Source organism: Dendronephthya gigantea, unplaced genomic scaffold (assembly GCF_004324835.1).
Source record: "Dendronephthya gigantea isolate DGI-Jeju-01 unplaced genomic scaffold, DenGig_1.0 000057F, whole genome shotgun sequence".
Lineage (NCBI taxonomy): Eukaryota > Metazoa > Cnidaria > Anthozoa > Malacalcyonacea > Nephtheidae > Dendronephthya > Dendronephthya gigantea.
In genome coordinates this window covers 639,690-661,321 of record NW_021163067.1, presented here as the reverse complement: position 1 = coordinate 661,321, position 21,632 = coordinate 639,690, and the positions used below count along the sequence as shown (strand labels likewise).

Sequence of the window (21,632 nt, the reverse complement as noted above, 5' to 3'; positions counted from 1 at the left end):
GATTCGAACCTACACACACAACTGTGGACCAGATTTCGTAGACCATTTTAAGTCAGGCGCTTTCGACCGCTATGCAAACCTGACTGTCTAAAGCATTTCGGAACTAATATCGCTTTGTTCCACGTTATCGGCGAGGAAACGACAGAAGTAATTTCAAAAAGTATTTTTTAAAAACAATATTATAGGAGTACTAATTTAATATTTGTGAAAAATTGTCAGGTGTGGGATTCGAACCCACGCCCACCATTGTGGACCAGAATTCCTCAACACATTCTTGAGTCTGGCGCCTTAGACCGCTCGGCCAACCTGACGAGTAGCTACCACAACAACAACACCTAGTGGCATAAAAAATGAAAATTATGCCTATATTATGATGTTAAAATCTTAAAAAAAAATGTTTCCGCATGAGGTATATGCACCCTGACAGTGGCAGCGGTGGGATTCGAACCCACGCCATCGAAATGACTGGTGCCTAAAACCAGCGCCTTAGACCACTCGGCCACGCTACCTAAGACAGCAGCTATCACAATTTGGGAAACTCTGTTTCTACATAACTGAGCAAAGTTTATTGCATTACTCTTCAAGTTTAAAATAGACGTGACAGTAATGCTAAAATTGCATGGAATTTGGCAGCGGTGGGATTCGAACCCACGCCATCGAAATGACTGGTGCCTTAAACCAGCGCCTTAGACCACTCGGCCACGCGACCGAGAAAGCGTTGTTGCCCAACTTTCCATATTGCAAAGTGTAATTTCCCATAACGAGTACTATTGCTTGTGCAAAATGCATTATAATCATATGGTTAAGGGATTCGAACCCACACCCACCATTGTGGACCAGAATTCCTCACGACTTTCTTGAGTCCGCGGTGTATACTATACAATGGGCAGTTTTCCAAATCCTGGAAATGGGTTTAAATTTCTATAGTGAAATATGGCAAAACAGTATGGTGCAATTTACAGTGTAATTTCAAAATGCAATTCATCCACATCATTAACAAAAAGTTGGTAATCATAATTACCGAATTATTTCGAATGGAGTACTTATTGAATTTCTAGTGAAGTTGATTAGTCCATCTGGACCTCTATAAATATTTCACCGGCACTGCAATAAAACACATAATGTTTAATACAAGGTTAACATCCATAACTTTTTACACCTTACCGGTCAGGAACGCCAGAAGGATGCGAGCTCGAGGGTAAAGGGAGGAAGATTTTTGAGGAAAGGCATTTCTGTTATGAAACTGACTTGAGAGTGTTAACAAATCATGAACCACTGAATTCGTTTTCTCTTTGTTTCATGATTCCATGATGATTACATCAATATTCTTAAAGCTGATTGGTTGCATTTTACGTGTTATAAAGCAGATATGTATTAATACGCTCTTCTATATGCGAATACGACTACCAACTGCAAAAGTTGCAAACAATCCTCAGAAGTGAAAAGGCTTAACTTCTTTGTCCATTTTATCTTGCCATGCTCGTAAAAGAGAAGAGAGGCAGATGCCCCTGGCAGTAATCCTTTATGATTTTCAAATATAGTGGCACAAAACTTTGGAATTATAGCCTTTCTCAGGAAGCAAAAGCCCGGTCTGAATATTGAAAGTACTCTCAATAATAATTCGACATTTTGTGCATAAGAGCCGGGAGGCATTGTCAGGGTGGCATTTCTGCTCCCCAATTTTGTGTTCGTCCCCAAATATTTCCATGTAGATTTGCTGGCCTGATTTGACAATTTCCTTGTGTCCAGCCGACGTAGTGAACTAGTTTTATTGTCTCTCTCAATAATCGAGAATGCATTTTAACTCCCAAACGACATTTATGTTTCAGGTAACTCACTTTTTGCAACTAATTCTGTCAAACTACAGCCGTTAATAAAGGGCGAATACGAAAGGCATCACATGCATTTATTTTAATTTTTCCACGCATAGATAGAATAATAACTCAGCCCGTACAAAAGTTGTACAGGATATTATGGCATGCGAGTTAGCCTTGGCCTCTATATATATAGTATTGCCAGCATTTAAACTAGAAAAGTTCAAAAACGGCAAACAGGGGAAAATCTTTCAACAGTTCCACAATTTTACGTAGTTTCAGTGAAGCTATTACAGCGACGCCGGAGAATGGGGGCGGGGAGAGGTATTCGCCCCGCTGGCCCCTGGCTTGTTTTTATGTTTCATGTTTTTGTGTGTTCTCTGTATGTTTTTCGTCGAGAATACTGCTATTAATTTTCTCGTTAGAATTGTTAGTTTCGTGATTTCAAACAAACAGCAACACTATTCTCGCCCCTATTCCCGAGGCTCGCGTGGCTGCCATGTGGATTGATATTCACCGGTAAATATGAAAAAATCTGGCGCCACAGCGAATACGGATGACGTGAGCGCGATACCCAGAAAAATTTGATGACCACGTGGCAGAAATCTGGCTTTCTTATTGGACAATTTGAATTTGAGGTATAATAATAGGCTTGCAATAACTTTACCTTCAACGAATAATTGTTAATTGGTATAATTACAACAGTGATTATTGAAAATTTAGCCTCTGATTGGTCGAGCGACCTCGGATTACTACGCGATAATCGCCAAGTGGATTCTTCAAAATAGCGGCAAGTTATTTTTGCCAAAGTGACAGATGAAGAAATACGTTATCTTAACCAAATACTGTACCTGAAGGAAAAAAAGAAGGGAAAAAATTAGGTACAAATTATTCTCAAGGTAAAAAACTACTTTTTAGAACATTTTATTTTGCGAAAACGTTGTTTTATTTGAATTGCCGTAAAACTGTCCAGATATTTGTTTAAGTTTGTAAAACATATTTTCTACAACAGATTCGCTGTCTCAATGAATCACCTTTGTAATTATACTAAAAAATTTATTCAATTCGACTTCTTCTCGGTTTTTTTTCAGCGATATTCACTCGCCTTTGGCGAATAATTGTTAAATATTGACAAACTACCGAGGAATTTCTCGCGCGATAAAATATCGCGCAATTTTGGGCCGCCTATGATTACACTTTCAAAAACTGCTTGTGAATTTAAAGCGATTGTGTAATAGCCTTTCACATATAATACAAATAAACTGTATCAAACAAGTGAACTCTTATCCAGTGAACTGGAACGATACCTCCTCATCGTTTTCGTGAAGCGAAAATTCGCGGGACTTTACCTCCAGACAAGCGTAAGGTAACGTGGAGGTAAAATCCACCGAATTTTGGCTTCACAAAAAGAAGTTATAAGGTTATAAGGAGGTTATAAGGAGGTTATAAGAAGGTAACGTTCAGTTATTTATTAGATTTCACTGACCCCAACCAGGAAGCAAATTAGATGAAGAAGTCTGATCAACAGGGTTGCCAGGTTACTGAATAAATTAGTCAAATATTATTTCCAGAAGCTTTGTTTGAAACAATGTTTAGCTTCTTTATTTACTAAAAGTCTGGCAACCCTGCTGACAAGTGTGTCGCTCAATATTTTGCAGAAGCAAATATTTTTAATTCAAAAGTAACTTTAATTCTTATAAACGTTCGCGATAACAAACTGCCTTGTTTTCTCTGCTTTGAGAATGCTGCAGCTTCTAGTTATCCTGTTTGGAAGCGCTGGACTGCTGTTTGATATTGGCGGTGAGTTTCACTGGTAATAATTAGCAATAATTTCTTACTAATTTTTAGTAAAAAAACTTCTATATTTCAATTTTTCCCTGATAGCTGATTCGGGCGTCTTCCGTATAATCAATCCGTCGGGTCAAATGTGAATAAACAGTTTATAAGGTTTACATAGGTCTATACAATTTTCTATAAGGTTTCCAATAGGCGGATCATGTCGCAACGGAAATATTCTTGGAATGCAACTTTTTAAAGTGCATATCATGCAGTTAAACGTCAATCAGCTCGTTGTGTCCGCGTTATTTTTATTTAATAATTTTATTTGAAAAATATGGTCCTTAACTCTATTGGATATAACTTTTTCAAATGCTCGTTAGGCGTCCTATTATATAGTTAACATGCACAACTTAATTAACGTTAGCGTACTAATACTGATTCAGTGTTAATAAGCAATGTTAATGGATTGCCAAGCACCAACCTTTGTGATATGAAAAAAACTTTGTGATATGTCATTCATAACAATGAAGGACAATGAACTGCGGAAATTACAGTGCCTACTTTCTATATTTATTATATTCACTCTGAAATCAATGGTGTTTCTTGCAAACTGATTGGTTAAAAATAGTGTCATTAATTTCGAAATCGCACTATTTTTTTGAGCATTGATCACATAATTTATAAGCCAATAAGATTGAAGCTCTGCACCACAATAACCAATCAGATTTAGTATCTCAGTGTAACTATCCAATAAAATTACAGGGAAATATGGAACAAAATTTTATTATTTTGAATTTTACACCGTTTACGGTTCTTTCAGCCAATAAATCGTTTTGAATTTGTTTAATTTTTCGTATGATTTCAAAATGAATATAGTAAAGTGGAAATTACACTTTGTGTCGTGGTTTCCCCATAACCAAAATATGCGGAAAACTAAGTTCTTTCGATTTATTTACTTAGTTTTTTGAAAGATAACATATATAAGGATTTAGAATTTTACGTGCGTGTATGTGCCAGCGTTTGAAATGTGCATAACTGGAATGATTTCACATACACGCACGTAGCAGCCTTAAGGCTCTTTTCCAGTCCTCGCAATGGCGAACCCACAAACCCACTGCGAGGGTTTTCATCCAATGAAAATGCTTTTATGTTGATTTTAATTACAAGCAGCCATTCCCAGCGAGCTTGCGAGTGGGTTTTGCGGGGCTTTTGTTTAAAAAGACCTTTATGCGACTGACGAGTAATGAGGGCTGTCGCGAATATTTCTGCAAAACCTTAGGCGGTGATAAAATTTCTTCTGGTTTTTGTCAAGGTTTTGAAATTATACTCAATCAAACAGGGTTAACTTTTTTTGGGCCACCCGGTATATCATGGGTGGATCCAGCACTAGTGCACTAATTTGCATAACACAAGAAAGCTGCTCAAAATAGCCTTTTTTTGTAATGCAAGTTAGTGCACTAGTGCTGGATACACCCCTGCGGTATATCAATGCGTTACCCTGTTCATCAATGAGGCAATGCTCCGCATGGATCACCAGTCACATTAATTTTGATAGAGTCGTTAAAAAAATTAAAAAAAAAGAAAATGTTAATATATCAAAATATCAATTATATTATATCCACACAAAATAATAATGCATATTCATTTGTATACCAATGCTCTGTTATAAACGCACCAGACAGACACATGATATGGGCAAAGGCGACAACAATAATTTTATTGTTCGTATCTATTCTAGGTTGTTCAACTGTAACGGTGTCTCCATCAATGTCAGTTCATAGCGTTCAGTTTGGAGAAACACTATCTTTATCATGATCAATATCCAGTAAACCCAGTCATTCAATGTCAATGTACACCATGGGTGCTCAACCCAGTCAATCAATGTCAATGTACACCATGGGTGCTCAACCCAGTCAATCAATGTCAATGTACACCATGGGTGCTCAACCCAGTCAATCAATGTCAATGTACACCATGGGTGCTCAACCCAGTCAATCAATGTCAATGTACACCATGGGTGCTCAACCCAGTCAATCAATGTCAATGTACACCATGGGTACTCAACCCAGTCAATCAATGTCAATGTACACCATGGGTGCTCAACCCAGTCAATCAATGTCAATGTACACCATGGGTGCTCAACCCAGTCAATCAATGTCAATGTACACCATGGGTGCTCAACCCAGTCAATCAATGTCAATGTACACCATGGGTGCTCAACCCAGTCAATCAATGTCAATGTACACCTTGGGTGTTCAACCCAGTCAATCAATGTCAATGTACACCGTCGGTGCTCAACCCAGTCAATCAATGTCAATGCACACGATGGGTGCTCAACCCAGTCAATCAATGTCAATGCACACGATGGGTGCTCAACCAAATCAATCAATGTCAATGCACACGATGGGTGCTCAACCCAGTCAATCAATGTCAATGCACACGATGGGTGCTCAACCAAGTCAATCAATGTCAATGCACACGATGGGTGTTCAGTCCAGTCAATCAATGTCAATGCAGACGATGGGCGCTCAACCCAGTCAATCAATGTTAATGCACACGATGGGCGCTCAACCCAGTCAATCAATGTCAATGCACACCATGGGTGGTCAACCCAGTCAATCAATGTCAATGTACACCATGGGTGCTCAACCCAGTCAATCCATGTCAATGTACACCATGGGTGATCAACCCAGTCAATCAATGTCAATGTACACCATGGGTGCTCAACCCAGTCAATCAATGTCAATGCACACCATGGGTGGTCAACCCAGTCAATCAATGTCAATGTACACCATGGGTGCTCAACCCAGTCAATCCATGTCAATGTACACCATGGGTGATCAACCCAGTCAATCAATGTCAATGCACACCATGGGTGGTCAACCCAGTCAATCAATGTCAATGTACACCATGGGTGCTCAACCCAGTCAATCCATGTCAATGTACACCATGGGTGATCAACCCAGTCAATCAATGTCAATGTACACCATGGGTGCTCAACCCTGTCAATCCATGTCAATGCACACCATGGGTGGTCAACCCAGTCAATCAATGTCAATTTACACCATGGGTGGTCAACCCAGTCAATCAATGTCAATGTACACCATGGGTGCTCAACCCTGTCAATCGATGTCAATGTACACCATGGGTGGTCAACCCAGTCAATCAATGTCAATGTGCACCATGGGTGTTCAACCCAGTCAATCCATGTCAATGCACACCATGGGTGGTCAACCCAGTCAATCAATGTCAATTTACACCATGGGTGGTCAACCTAGTCAATCAATGTCGATGTACACCATGGGTGCTCAACCAGAATCCAGTTCCAGTGTTGCTAAACCTACTGCATCACAATCAGAATCCAGCTCCAGTGTTTTTCAACCTACTCCGTCACCATCAGAATCCAGCTCCAGTTTTGTTCAACCTACTCAATCACCATCAAAATCCAGCTCCAGCGTTTTTCAACCCACTCCGTCACCATCAGAATTTAGCTCCAGTTTTGTTCAACTTACTACTCTATCATCATCAGAATCCAGCTCCAATATTGTTCAATCTACTCCATCACCATCAGAATCCAGCTCCAGTGTTGTTCAACCTACTTTATCGCCATTAGAACCTTGCTCCAGTGTTGTTGAAATTACTCCATCACCATCAGAATCCAGCCTCAGTCTTAATGTTCAAATTACTCCAACTCCATCCACGTTCGGTTCCAGTGTCAATGCCATTACAAGCTCTGTTTCAATGGCCACAACGTCTCCCACCGATTCTCCAACAACCCTTCCTACAGCGGGAATAACTGCCTTCGGAATTGTGATGATAATTGACCGAGATTATAACAACGAACTGAGTAATAGCAACAGTCAAGAATATAAAGATTTAAGTTCAATTATTAAGGGTTTTCTGATAACATTATATCAACCATTCCCAGGATTTCTTGGCATTAGAATTATTTTGTTCTCACCAGGAAGCATCGTTGTGGATTTTGATGTAATATCCAACTCAACTGAAGCTAACACCACCGTCCAAGAAGTTATTGAACCAATCCAAAAAGGGATGACTGGTCCATTCGCACCATTTAGAATTTTATCGGTAGCAAAAAAAGAAGAGGTTGTTCAAACTACTCCAGCACCATCGGAATCCAGTTCCAGTTTTAACGGTACGTTTTAAATTATAACGGTACGTATTCCCCGATATCTTTTTGTGTATAGATGCTAATTATGGATAATTATTTTTCGCAATATCTGATTTAACTAATTTTCTATCATAGGAAGATACGGTGAGTAATTTAAATTTCGGGGATGGTGTTGCATCACTCCAATTGTCTGAGTGTTCAGCCAACGCTAAAAATGGTGTAAATATCCGCCTTCACCATACACCGATTCAGGGTAAAGGTTCACATTTTTGGTAAATTTACCTAAAGCTGGTGTAATAGCTATTATGCGAGGTGCACGAGTTATTGTACTCCATGATCCGGTGTACTTTAACTTAAACCATGCCAAATCTTTGCCACTAATTCTACTCCAAACAGGTGTAAAATTATCGTTATAGATTTTGATTTACACCAGACAAAGTAATCGATCTTAACACATTAATGGTGTTAAAAGGGTTAAAGTTTAATGCAAACTTAACTCCCAAACTTTGGTGCTAAATGTAAAATGCACTAGAAAAACATAATAACATTTTTGGGAATATAATTTTTTTACTGTATCACTGTATAAGTTATATAGTAAACGTAAGTGATATACATTAAATAGGGATGTGGTATTGGAAACAAATAGTTAACTTTAAATTTTAATAAATTTAAAATTGCGAAGTTTCATACCACTTTATAGACGTATTTGATAAGCGTGTCATCCAACTTGGAAACTGGGCATTTCGGCGCCCATATAATTTCTGATTTTTTGAGAAGACTTTATTTTTGTATTTTATGAAATTCATGCACGTATATTGCACTCCCATGGACCGCGAGACCGGGGAGGCTGAATTGTTGTCCCTAACTTCGTTTTAGCCGTGTACTAATATCAGGACTAAGGCTATGTGCACACAAGTGTCGTTTCCGAGCGTTTTTAAAACCGTTTTTGTCTATTTTATTGTTTAGACGCCCTGTCCACGCGATCCAAGGCAAAAATAATATGCTAAATATGCTAAATTAGTTTCAACTGACAACTTGTATTGTAAATCGAAAGTGTTTGAAATCGTTTTGGCATGAAAACGAATGCGAAAACGCTGGAAAACATTAGCGTGTGGTTGCAAGATTAGGCTACTGGTTGTGATCAAAGGATGTATCAAAAAGGTGCCCCCTATTAAAATCAATCTTTTGTTAGAATTTGAATGCCTTATTATTATGCCAACTCACGGGTGTTTAAAATGTAAAGCTAATTACTATGCTATTTACCAGTGTTATTCATGCATTCAAATTCTAACAGAAGCTTCATTTCAATAGGGTGTACTTTTTTATACAGGGTGTATAAAAAAACTGCAAATACCATAATTTGTATGCACTTTAGAATTTCAACGACTGTGCAACTAATTATGCTTCTGGGATTTGAAAATACGTTTCCCAGGGTTATCATGTTTACTAACGCTCCCTAGCTAACCATTGTGTTTTGCGTACCCTTGTGTTATGTGCTTAATTTTCCAATAAACACAGGCGACTTTAGACGGAGGTTGAGTTTGCTCGTATACGTTTAAAACAAGAAATTCACTTAGTTCTGTTCTAAACTGAGCCATTCGTAATCGAACTCATAAGTTTAATTCACTTTGTGTGCTTGTTTTGATAACCCTGGGAAACGTATTTTCAAATCCTAAAAGCGTAATTAGTTGCACAGTCATTGAAATTCTAATGTATAATCTCGTGCACATAATCTCGTTTACACATCCTGTACAGCCTGTACAGAATTGTATTAGGCAGGCGCTAAACGACGCGTTTCTGTCGAATATAATTCAGACGAATTTAATTGCATTTTATTCGACAGAAATTCGACGGAAATTCGTTACCGAATTATACGTCGAATTTATGTCGCAGAAAAGTAAAAATATCTTAAACAGAAAATTAAATATGGCGCCGACCAACCGTTCAGTTTTCCTTATCACTGCATGTTACAAAAGAATTCTTTTGCAAAGAAAAAGAAGATATTTAAGGTGGAATTTATTACTTCTTTATCTTAAGAAAAGGGCGTTACTCATACGCACATGTTATTTGATGTTACTCCTTCTAACACGAAGCGTGAATGAATTGGTGATGGTTAGGCAGATCTTTTTGCACGTGCTGACACACCGTTTGAATTTCGTTCTCATTTGTTCAACAGTGAATGGAAAGACTGAAGGTGGACTATATTTCGAATACCGTTCTTGAAGTTGTTTCAAGATTTTACTGTACACATCCGCGTTTTTTTGCTTTTTAACGTTCGTGAAAATCAATTTCCTCGAGAAATTTTCATCATTGACTATTATGTCGATCATGTCGTCTAAATGCGATTCTTTCCAAAGGGCCTTTCAACCAACTCCTTTAACTTTCTTTTTCCCTCGTTTCTTTCCTGGATTCTTTTCCAAAGGATCTGTCAGTTCAAGGTTATCGCTACTGCTGCTGTTTTCAGAAAATTCTTCGATTGACTCATTGCGAAGTTTCTTGCGTTGCTCTTCTTCATGTTCAGAAAGAACTTCCTTTGCACAAGTTAAACAATATCCAACACTTTTCTGAGGAATCCATCCGGGTTGTTGATTCTTCTATCACGGCCAAACTACACTCAGCTCGATTGCAAACAAACGAAGAACACGTTATACAAGTATATTTCGTTGATATTTTACAATGAACACAAGGTTCCTCCATTTTGTCTGTTCTGTACAAAAATCGCGGCGCGAATTATTTCGCGCAATGAATATCCAACATCCTCATTGGTTCAATATATTTTAACATAATTTACCTAATTATTTAATATTAGCTTCGTCTAAATTATATTCGTCGATTATTCGTCGTTTAATTTGAAGACGAATTTTCGTCGCATTATCCGTCCAAGCTGGACGAATAATGCGAGTTAGACGAATTCAATCAAGTAAACGACGCATTTCTGTCGAATAAAATAGAAGCAATTAAATTCGTCTGAATTATATTCGACAGAAACGCGTCGTTTAACGCCTGCCTAAGGCACTAAATGATAGTAATTAATATGTACAATGTACATTGACTTTTGAATATGCAGTGGAAATGGCGCGAGTGAACAAAAGCTCGCAATTGAACGTATGCAACTTTGTAAAACATTTGCAAATTTGTATATGCATATTATCTTGTACATGTTATGGCAGAAATTTGCTCTCTTTGCCCGCTCACGTAGTGGGGAATATGCCCTCGGCTCGTGCACTAAATTATTCAACATGCTGAATATATGGTGCAAATAGCACGCGTTAACAAAATCTCGCAAAACGTCGCCGCGCACTGGAAGAACTTGCTTACGTTAAAGTTCACGAGTGACTTTTAGCTTAACAGAAATAGCTCTCATGTGCGTCGGGATTAAGGTCTCTATTGAGTGTAATAAAAACGGGGATTAGTTTTTATTGATATAAAGTATTGTTGATGCAATATTTTATTAACTGCTACACGCTTCTGAAAAGAAGTTGAGAATTAATGTTTTGCATTACATCCGGCGACAGTATGGATGTAGCCCCGCCGCACGGCACTATTTGGTGCACTCTCATTTCTTTTTTGACAGGCTGCTTATGCCAGAAGCGAATGGGAAAACCAACAATCTTTTCTTGTTATGGGTGAGAATTAATTTATGCAGATTTGTTCCCATGATAGATTTTTTTAGATTAGACTTCCAGACTCTCAAGACTTGCAGAATTTGCAATAGGTTTGTCTGAGAAGGCATGGTACAGTGTATACAAACCTGTCCACCACCACACGTCTAGCATATATTATGTAGTTCATATAAATTACCTCTACCACAGGAAAATGGTAATCTCCACCACTTTACCTCGTAAACTTGTCCACCACCACACGTCTAGCATATATTATGTAGTTCCTATGAATTATTTCTACCACAGGAAAATGGGAATGCCACAGCTGTGCCGTGGTTCTAAATGGAGTGGTGGGTAAATCCAGTTGAAAAAGCTGGAAGAGCGAATGTCCTCTTTTTTATACTATGAACAATGCCTGTTCGTGTACCAGTAGGTATAAAAATTTTGATTTTAGATATTCACAAGGAACAGGAAATAGATCAGAGAAACGTGGCATTATTATTTCGGCTCGGTACGTATACCTATATGAACAAGATTTGCTATTGGTTGATGATAACAATAAAACACAATGAACTATAGAAATTGATTTCTAAAAGAACGAATCATAAACACTGTTCACAATTGTTACAAAAACCAATCACAAAACTCGTTCATATGAAGGTAGATGCTTACTGCGAATGATTATTTGTCCATCTGCGCCATTTTTTTGGTCAGTGATGTTGATGCTGAAGCTTTAAGTGTTCTTATTTTATTTGCTAGGATAACTTGTTGCTGGATGATGACAAAATTGGTGTCATTAATTTGAAATGAAATGATGTTTGCTGCTTATGCAAGGTTTGTTATGCAATAATATGCCATAAATGATACTATACAGGGTGAGTAAAAAAACTGACACCTTGAAATTCAAACTAGCCGCAAACTTATGGCTGGAATTTGACAATTCTCATTGTGTACAATCAACAAGACGTGGTTAATTAATGCAAAAGTGTTTAAACCAATTGAACTAATTCCACGTTCTTTTTTATTACAGAACTTAGAATGCATTTTAACTCCCAAAGGGAACAAACTTTATATTCTATTTAATTAATGGGTTCACTTATTTGATATGCTTCGTATACCCATAAGATATTTTAGGCAACCTCTGTCTCATTACAGCCTATTACAGACACATTGCAGCTAATTTGAATTTCAAGAGTGTCAGTTTTTACTCACCCTGTAGTAAATAAGTTAGTATGGCCAGGTCATTATTTAAGAATTAGTCGCCGAAGGCGAGGTGATTACGAGCCTATATTCACTGAGCCGAATAATAATCAACATAATCTCATAAGAATCAATGGTCAGCTCGAAATTTATACTAAAACTTAAGTAATAATGTTATCTAAATGACATAGGTGTAGGACGTTTGTAGGTGTAAAAGCCTAAAAGGCTCACGAGACATCACATGTTTGGTGCTGAGAGAAAAAAATATTCCAATTTTAAGCCTCTGAGATCTTTTGGAAAGTCTATTTTTGAGTAAGAGAAAACCTTTAATGTGCGAGACAATTCGGTACGTGTTGCATATTTGGTGAATTCACTTAAATTTATAATGGTATATTTTACTGACCAAGAACAAAGTGATTAGAACAACTTTGCCACACACTTCACATACCTTGGGTAACACCCCCTACGCTTTAAGTTAGTACGAGAAGCGAAAACGCGCACACATGCAGGGCCGTACAGAAATTTATTGGGGTTTAGCAAAATCTTCCTTATAATTAGGAGGTCGAATCCATTCATAATTCTATTCCTGTCGAGTTTTGATCGTAGACAACCCATCTTGGTGCCTCTACGAGCACTTACAATCAGATGCAAAAATTAATGAGACAACCACATAAATGACCCCCTCCCCAAAAATCAATGTTGCGAAGATGTACGGTAGGGAAAAATTGGCTTTTTTTTAGCATTGATGGAAAACTTGATGGAAAATCTGAAAAGTCTCATAATTTTTGCACGTGATTGTAGATGATATAAAACACTGACATTACTCACATCACTGGGTTTTAAAAGTATCGCACTCTTTTCCAAAACTGAACAAAATATCTAAGTATAAACGAACAATCCAGATTAAAAAGAACTGTCAGAAAACGAGTCCGACATTGAATATATATGAATGAATATGCCTGAGTTCGAGTTTTAAAACCAGCAGCCTCTGTTTTGTTATGAGTATAAAATGAAAACCGATTCGCAGATCCGACTAGGAGGTAGATTTCAAAATACCGACTAATTTTGTTTAAATAACCATTACTGAACAACCAGCCACTATCAACCTGATAAAAATTTACCAATCTTATTTCAAAATATGGGGTTGTCACAGGGCCAAAACTACACCCCCCATAGGTACGTCCCTCATAATCGCTCAATAATATTATCGGGGCTAAAGAGCATTAATTATCATTAAAATACAGCCTTGTTATTCATTCTTAAAAATTACGACAAAATGGTGAACGTATGATAATGTTAGATCTGTACGTAACTCTTGGTCTCAGAATACAAGAGTCACAGGGTAGATGCAGATACAAGTGAAATAGAATAACTCAACAACGAACGTACAACTAATAAATTTTAATTGATTAGAGACAAGGGCCTTTGTACAAGTCACGCAGCGTGTCGAAGTGGAGAGATATTTGGACTGGTATAGCACGATGTGTAACTCGTAGGTTAGGCGTAGATAGTAGTATATTGTAGATGCGTAGAGTTGTAGCTAAAATTTAGATTGATGAATAGACGCAGACGTAGATATAGATGTGGCATGCAGGTGTAGCTTCGAACTAAAGTATGACAGTAAAAAACTATACCGTGAGCTAAATTGCTTAAACCATGCAGCAAAAAACGATGTCAATGACAATGTCATTAACCAACTAACTAGAAACAATAAAGAATATAACGAATAACTATTAAATTATTACGTACTTTGGTTTACACTTGTACTCCAATTGTCGTAGATAAATTTTAGTTGAATAATTTGCGCGTAATTAAACATCTTTACAAATGTAAACATCTTTAGAAATGGAAAAGGTGGGAGATCGAACTTCCGAACAGTGTTGAAGTTCCTAGAAGCCTCGTAGGAAATCGCAAAGAGATTCAAGAAATTCATCTACATACATTCGGGGATGCTAGCATAAAGGGAGTGGCAGCCGCGGTGTATGCTGTGGTAAGGCAGGCGTCTGGAGATACGCAGGGATTGGTCGCAGCAAAATCGCGTTTGGTTAAGAAAGGTTTGTCCATACCAAGAACGGAGTTAGTGTCGGCTCACATGGCGACAAACCTAGTTGACAATGTGAAAACAGCGTTGGAAGGTTTGCCAGTAACTGACGTGACGGGATGGCTTGATAGCACGGTGGCTCTGTACTGGATCGAAGGCAGAGGACAGTATAAGCAGTTCGTACAAAATCGGGTGAGGAAAATTTGCGAGAAGAGATACATCAAGTGGAGGCACGTACCAACGGATCAAAATCCAGCCGATGTCGGTAGTCGGGCAGGTTTGGGTTCTAACGATAAGCAGTTGTGGCAACACGGACCCGGTTGGCTTGGTGCGAAAGAGAACTGGCCTCAAACTCCAGTGATTGCTGAAACCGATGAATCGAAAGTCGAAACCAAGTTGACTCGTGAAGTATTCGCATTAGTCCTACCAGTGAAAGACACGTTTGACGAGCTCCTCGAAAAATTCGAACTTTGGAAAATGCTGCGAATTGGAGCGTGGGTAGCAAGGTTCGTGTCTAATGCAAGGATTCATGGGGGGGGGAAGTCATTGGGACCTATTACGACGGAGGAAATCCAAAAGCAACTACTATTCTGGGTGAAAAGAGTCCAAGGGCGGAATGAAACAACTGACACCTTCCACGACGACCGGTCACGATTAAACCTTCACACAACCAAGGACGGTGTGTACGAATGTCGAGGCCGTCTTCAAGGACTTTACCCGACCTATTTACCCGATCAAGAAATGTTCACCGAGAAGCTTGTGATGAACGCCCACATCCGAACCTTACATGGGGGAGTGGGACTTACCATGACTAAGCTACGGGAGGTTTATTGGATACCACGTTTACGACGGTTGGTGAGGAAGATGATCAAAAGGTGTAATGGCAGTAGGCGGTTTCGGGCAGCCGCAGTTGCCGATCCTCCACCCAGAAATCTTCCGACAGATCGAACGGTTGGATCCTCTGCGTTTCAAGTGATTGGAGTGGACTATGCGGAGCCAATTCCCTATCGGACAGCGAAAAATCGAGAACGAAAATCGTACCTCCTTTTGTATACTTGTAGTCTGTCGAGAGCGGTCCATTTGGAGTTATTACCAGACCTGACCACGACAGAATTCATTCATAGCTTGAAGAAGTTTATCACCCGTAGGGGTCGTCCTAGAAAAATCTACTCGGACAACGGGAGGACATTTGTGTCTGCAGCGACCTGGCTGAGAAAGGTGATGAAAGAAGAGAGGTTTCACAACTGGTTGGCAGAACAAAGAATCGAATGGCAGTTTAATCTAACTCGCGCACCGTGGTGGGGCGGTCAATTTGAGCGGATGATAGGATTAGTCAAACAAGCATTATACAAGACCATCGGGAAAGCTTGTTTACAGTATAAAGAACTTCAAAAAGTATTGCTAGACATTGAGCTGGTTTTAAACAACCGACCGTTAGGTTACGTAGAAGATGACGAACAGATGCCAATTCTTACTCCTAACAACCTGATGTTTGGGCAGCCAGGCACAATCCCTGTGGAAGATGTCGATTGTATTGATGAAGCAAGCCTTAGAAAGAGAGCAAGATATGTTGAGAAATGCAAAAGCGCTTTGTGGTCGAGATGGTCATCGGAGTATCTCCGGGGTTTACGAGAACGACACAATTTAAAACATCCGAAGAAAGAGCATAAACTGAAACAGGGTGACGTGGTAATTATCAAGGGAGAAGAAAGAAATCGGAACAAATGGAAACTCGGTGTTGTAGATCAGATGATTAAGGGAAGAGACGGTGTGATCAGAGCGGTCAAATTGAGAGCAGGAAAGTCATACTTGGAGCGTCCAATTCAGTTCTTGTATCCAATGGAATTATCGTGCGACATAGAATCACCAAAGACCAGCTTGAACGCGAAGGCGAAGGAGTTTAAACCCAAGAGAAAGGCGGCGATAACCGCTCAGGAGAACCTTCGGAAGATAATAGAAGTAGAGGAACAAAGTGACTAAACTTATAAACATAGTTGTTGAGGTTAGACGTTTAAAATCGTAATCATTAGTTTACGAACAGAACTAAGATACTGCATGTTGAACATTATTTGGTTCTTATCAGAACAAAATAGGGGGAGAGTGTCGGAAGTAGCTAGGGTGACCTGTAGGCTGAACCGGAAGTGAAATGAGCGAGGGTCTTCTGAGAATGAGAGCGAATAGTTAGAACGGCGTGGGTCAAATTTGTGTGAACAGTTTTGTGAGAGTTATCGAGAATATAGGACCTTTATACTGGAACTTTACCCGTGTTTGTGAATTATTGTGACCGTGGGGGGGCCTCAACAACGTTCCCCACACTTGACCACAAAAAAAAAAGGAATTGCTTTTTTGGTAAAGTAAATGAGTTAAGAAATAAAGAAACTCAGTTCTGTCGAGATTCCCTCTTCTCGCCTTGATCGCAGATCAGTTAATTATATGACAATCGACAGTTTGCCCTTCCTGGGGTGGGGGAGGGGTGGTTTGGAGCTGATTGACATGCGTGAAACTCATGTGATAGTATACGTGTTGATAACTATGTAAAAGTAAGTATATTTGAACACTCTTTCTCCTAGTTCTTTTTTATTCTCCGCAAGAAAGACAATCAAGTTAGTTTTTTGCACGTGTACCATCATATAAGCGTCTGTTTGTTGTGGTGGATCGTAGTCAAGTGGAATCCTGGCTGGTTGAATTTTAATTTATTATTTCTGGAATGAATATTTATTTCATAGTCTAATTTTTTAATCGACCCTCTAAAATTTCAATAAAAAACCGAGGCAGAAAATAATCGAGTTGAAGTTCACAGCCGCTCCGTGTAGTGATTAAAATACAGATGATTACTTTTGGGTTTTGTTATCAAGATTTTGATTTACTTTTTGACACGATGATTCTTGGTGGGGGTAGGAATTGCTCCACATATATTCATGATAACACAGGGGGTTGTTTGTTAGTTTTTCGGTTTTTAGGCAAAATACAATTTGCACCTTGCATGTGATGCCCTGTGACTTGAAATTATTGAACCACTTTATTTACTGAAAATATTTCGAGTCGTCATCTTCTTGGTCCAATATTCCTGCTTGTAGTTATTTCAGTCAATTATCTCTGAGCGAACTTAATAATTTTACACCCACTTTAACCCGGGGCCCGGGACGAACTTGGGATGAATATTGAGAATATGAGCTATATAGGTTATTATGCGAACTGTCCCCACTGCGCTTTTAATTCTCAACAAAACGTAACATATGCTCGAAATTTTAAAAATTTTAATGCTACTGATTTCCTTAATGATCTCTCCCAGATACCCTGGGAAAATGTGGCACAGCATGACGATCCAAACACTTGCTATCGAATATGGAGGTCCTATTACTTGCAAGTACTCGATCTGCATGCACCGTTAAGACGCATGAGGGTTCGGGGCAATTCCCTCCCTTGGATTACTCCAAATATTAAAAAGCTAATGCGAATGAGAGATTTTCATAAAAAGAGGGCTGTAAAATTTAAATCTCAAATCCACTGGGCTAAGTTCAAAGAAACTCGCAATAAAGTTCACTCAGAAATGTATAAGGCAAAAAAAAACTTTTTCTGCAAAAAAATTGAAGATTGTGCTCTGGCAAAAGACCCTAAACAAAGCTGGAAGCTAATTAACGAACTTCTGGGGAAAAATAATAGAGCGAACAATATTTCCCAGTTAAAAATAGACGCAAATATTATTTCTGACGATATAAAAATGGCAGAGTCCTTTAACGAACACTTCGTGAGTATTGGGGCTAAATTAGCCGCCGAAATTGAGAATAATTCCTTGGACCCAAGTTGGTCAGAAAATGTCAATTCCCAATCAGATATACAATTCAGATTTTCAGAAATTAATGTGCATGATGTATTCCTTCAGTTATATAGACTTAAAACATCAAAATCGACAGGCATTGATACTATTCCAGCAAGGGCACTCAAAATTTCAGCTGAAGTAATTAGCCCATCATTAACGTGGATATTTAACCTCTCGATTAGAACTGGAATCTATGTAGACGAATGGAAAAAAGCTTGGGTTCTACCGATTTTTAAATCTGAAGACAGACAAAAGTGCGAAAATTATCGCCCAATTTCAATTTTACTCTCTAACGTCGTTTTGAGATGTCTCGTGTATTTAACGATTATACCATGAACCCGAGTCGTATATATAATTGTTAAATTTAAAAAGCGAGAATTTTATAGCGATATCAATGTGTAAAATTCTGAATTATGAAATTCTGTATTACTGGCTATTTTTACTACTCGTTGTATATGAGATGATATACAATGTAGTTCAGTGACCAATCAGATTCCGTAACAGCTCATCCAGTTGATCTGAGTATAAAAATGAACCAGTGAGAAGCCAGATACCGGTCCTTGAGAAAGAAAGCGTAGACAGCTTTGTTGTTCAGTCAATTGTAAATTAGAATCTTAATTTCGCGCCATTCAACCTGTCAGTCTTAGTAGGAAAAACGGGGACAAATGATTCCAAGCGCGTAATAGCTCGAGACACCTCGATCATGACCTAATGATCTCAGATCAGCTGGTATACGACGAGTATAGCTATATTATAGTCCACAATGTCTGTGGAAAGTTATCCACTCTAGATTCGCTCATGAGATTTTGCATGTTGGTAGCGTTGGGTCACCTGGTCGTTCGTTTTTTTTTCCACATTCATGGAAAAATCTCACAGAGACACCTTAACGTATACGTCAATGCAATTTCTTTCTTTTTAGCTTATTTTGGAGCATCTTTAAATTGTTTTGTTCACATCGTCATGTATTTCTACTATATGGTGTCAGCACTTGGACCTAAATACAGGAAATATTTATGGTGGAAGAAATACTTAACTTCGTTACAAATGGTATAAGCAATTATATTCCTTAAAATTATTCCATATTAATGACGTTTCAAAGTGGGATTACCAAAATTTTAGGATGGGCGCTGGTCGTAAAAAGTCACAAGTTCCCTAAAATTTTTGAAAATTATACACACACTATTGGCGATTGCTTATTTTTTACTCATGCTCTAGGAGAGCATGAGTCTAAGTTTCGTCGTGTGTAGGTCGCGTTTTGGACAACGATGACTGCTGCAACCGCAAAATACCATATACTATCCTCCCAGGCCCAGGGTAACTACAAAGCCTTAACTTACGCTATAGGTTCCCACAACACGCCATGTCCCTCAAGTAATGCTATTAAATCCCTACAACATAATCCCTAGAGCACGAGTGTACGCCTAAGGCGGCGTCTTATAATAAATTGTCATAATAATAATGGCAAAAATTGGCATAATAATAATAATGGCAAAAAATTTTAAAAAACTTTTATAATTGAATAGAATAGTCATTAGTCAATGCTGTCTTAAATGTAAACGAAACGTTTATTAATACCTGTTTTGATTATTTACCAATTTTTTAGATTCAATTTACCATGCTTTTAGTGTATATCTTACACGCGATAACAATAAAAGATTGTACATTTCCACGTTGGGTGCTTGGATTGTTTTTCTGCTATGGTATCTCTCTTCTGATACTGTTTGCTAACTTCTTCGCTAAGTCATATATAAATCGAGTGACTGCAGAAAAAGGACAGAAGTCAAATTAAAGATCGTGAAACAGCATTTCGAAATTCAGAACGTAATTTTGAATATTTCGTTATGATTCAAAGATGTGGTGTATCAATCATGCAATCAACGCCTGTACGAAAATGATGGCGAATGTACATTTCATCAGAACGCGTTAAAAAAATGTCTGCATGAACGGCTAAAAAAATGTCTGCATGAGAACGCCTGCGATTTCACAAAACATTGAGAGTTTTAGGCCGTGCGAGGGAAACAGTTACGCATATGTTTATCAACAAAAATCACACATAAAATCACAACCTCGTAATTTCCAGGGCTAATTTTGGTGATACATTCGCACCAAAAATTGCAAGGCCAAACAAGCCTAACGATTCAGAAAGCAATACCCTCTTACATATCAGGGACGTAGCCAGACCTTAAAGACGGGGGGGGGGGACCGTGAGGCTAGAGTTTAAACTTGTCTTTCATGACAATAACAGTCAACACTGAATATTAGCCTGGACTGAATAAAACAAGCATACTTGAAAGACTGAGTAGATTTAATTCTTCTTAATTAAATTAATTCATTTCGAAGTAAGTATATAATATTAGCAATAAATTTTTCAAAGAGAGGGAGCTGCGGCTCCCACGACTCTCTCCCTGGCTACGTTCCTGTTACATATAACTTCTGATTGCATGCATTTTGGTAAAATGTACATTCCGCCATGTTTTAATTGTAATGTTGTCACTGCCGTCTGTTCCGACGTGTCAAGATGGCGTTGCGTTTCTGGAATGGTATCATGATATATGTAATAGTGAATATCTGATATCTAAAATTAACATATTGGACCTCTATCTTTGTAAGCTGCATAGCTATATGTCGAATATTTTGATGTCGAAATTAATGTTTGTAGGCTAATAAATTAAATTCATAAGTGCGGGATTCATAATTTTAAGTCAAACTGTTGTAAAAACACTTTTAACGAAATGAAATTACCGACTTGAGGTAATAGTTATTCTCTTAAGAGAACCTCCAAATTAGGTGCCCAAACATCGGGTAATTTTAGAGCTAGTAATCACTATCATATTCGGTGGATAGCGCTAGCAGCTTTAGTATACCACTGTACACTTTATTGTACACTGCAACGTTTGGTGCTACCTTTGTGCACTAGCAAAAAGTTTAGCTTGTATGAAATTAACATTTGCATAAACATAGAAAGCATCCAACAGAGAAAATTCACTCTTTCATAAATATTATGTAAGAGTTTCCATAACTGTTAATAAGGTGCCCCAACTCGCAGTGCCTTAGACTGCTCTGCCAACCAGAAGAGTAGCTACCTCAACAACAACACGTACTGTTAGAAAAAATTGAAATTATCCCTTGATGATAAAATCTAAAAAAAATGTTTTCGCATGAGGTACATGCAGCCCGAGAGTGGCAGCGGTGGGATTCGAACCCACGCCATCTAAATGACTGGTGCCTAAAACCGGCACCTATT

At 38.4% G+C, this 21,632-nt stretch overlaps 1 protein-coding gene, 3 non-coding genes and 1 pseudogene across 4 annotated transcripts; 1 reads left to right on the top strand and 4 right to left on the bottom strand.

The window, feature by feature from the left end:
* Window positions 1–213: 213 nt before the first annotated feature.
* On the bottom strand, window positions 214–311 carry Trnal-caa. The gene is given in 2 exon segments: window positions 214–259; window positions 274–311. It is a non-coding gene; the product is annotated as a tRNA-Leu (tRNA).
* A 116-nt stretch (window positions 312–427) lies between these two features.
* Window positions 428–509, bottom strand: Trnal-uag. Its single transcript has one exon. It is a non-coding gene; the product is annotated as a tRNA-Leu (tRNA).
* A 118-nt stretch (window positions 510–627) lies between these two features.
* Trnal-aag lies at window positions 628–709 on the bottom strand. Its single transcript has one exon. It is a non-coding gene; the product is annotated as a tRNA-Leu (tRNA).
* Window positions 710–9,788: 9,079 nt separating this feature from the next.
* Window positions 9,789–10,422, bottom strand: LOC114529552 (annotated as a pseudogene).
* A 4,197-nt stretch (window positions 10,423–14,619) lies between these two features.
* Window positions 14,620–20,409, top strand: LOC114529551. Its single transcript, XM_028551365.1, has 4 exons — window positions 14,620–16,527; window positions 17,139–17,244; window positions 19,179–19,435; window positions 19,992–20,409. Exons 1-4 carry the CDS (start codon window positions 14,620–14,622, stop codon window positions 20,175–20,177), a joined length of 2,457 nt encoding a protein of 818 aa, XP_028407166.1. The 3' UTR covers window positions 20,178–20,409.
* The last annotated feature ends 1,223 nt before the right edge of the window (window positions 20,410–21,632 follow it).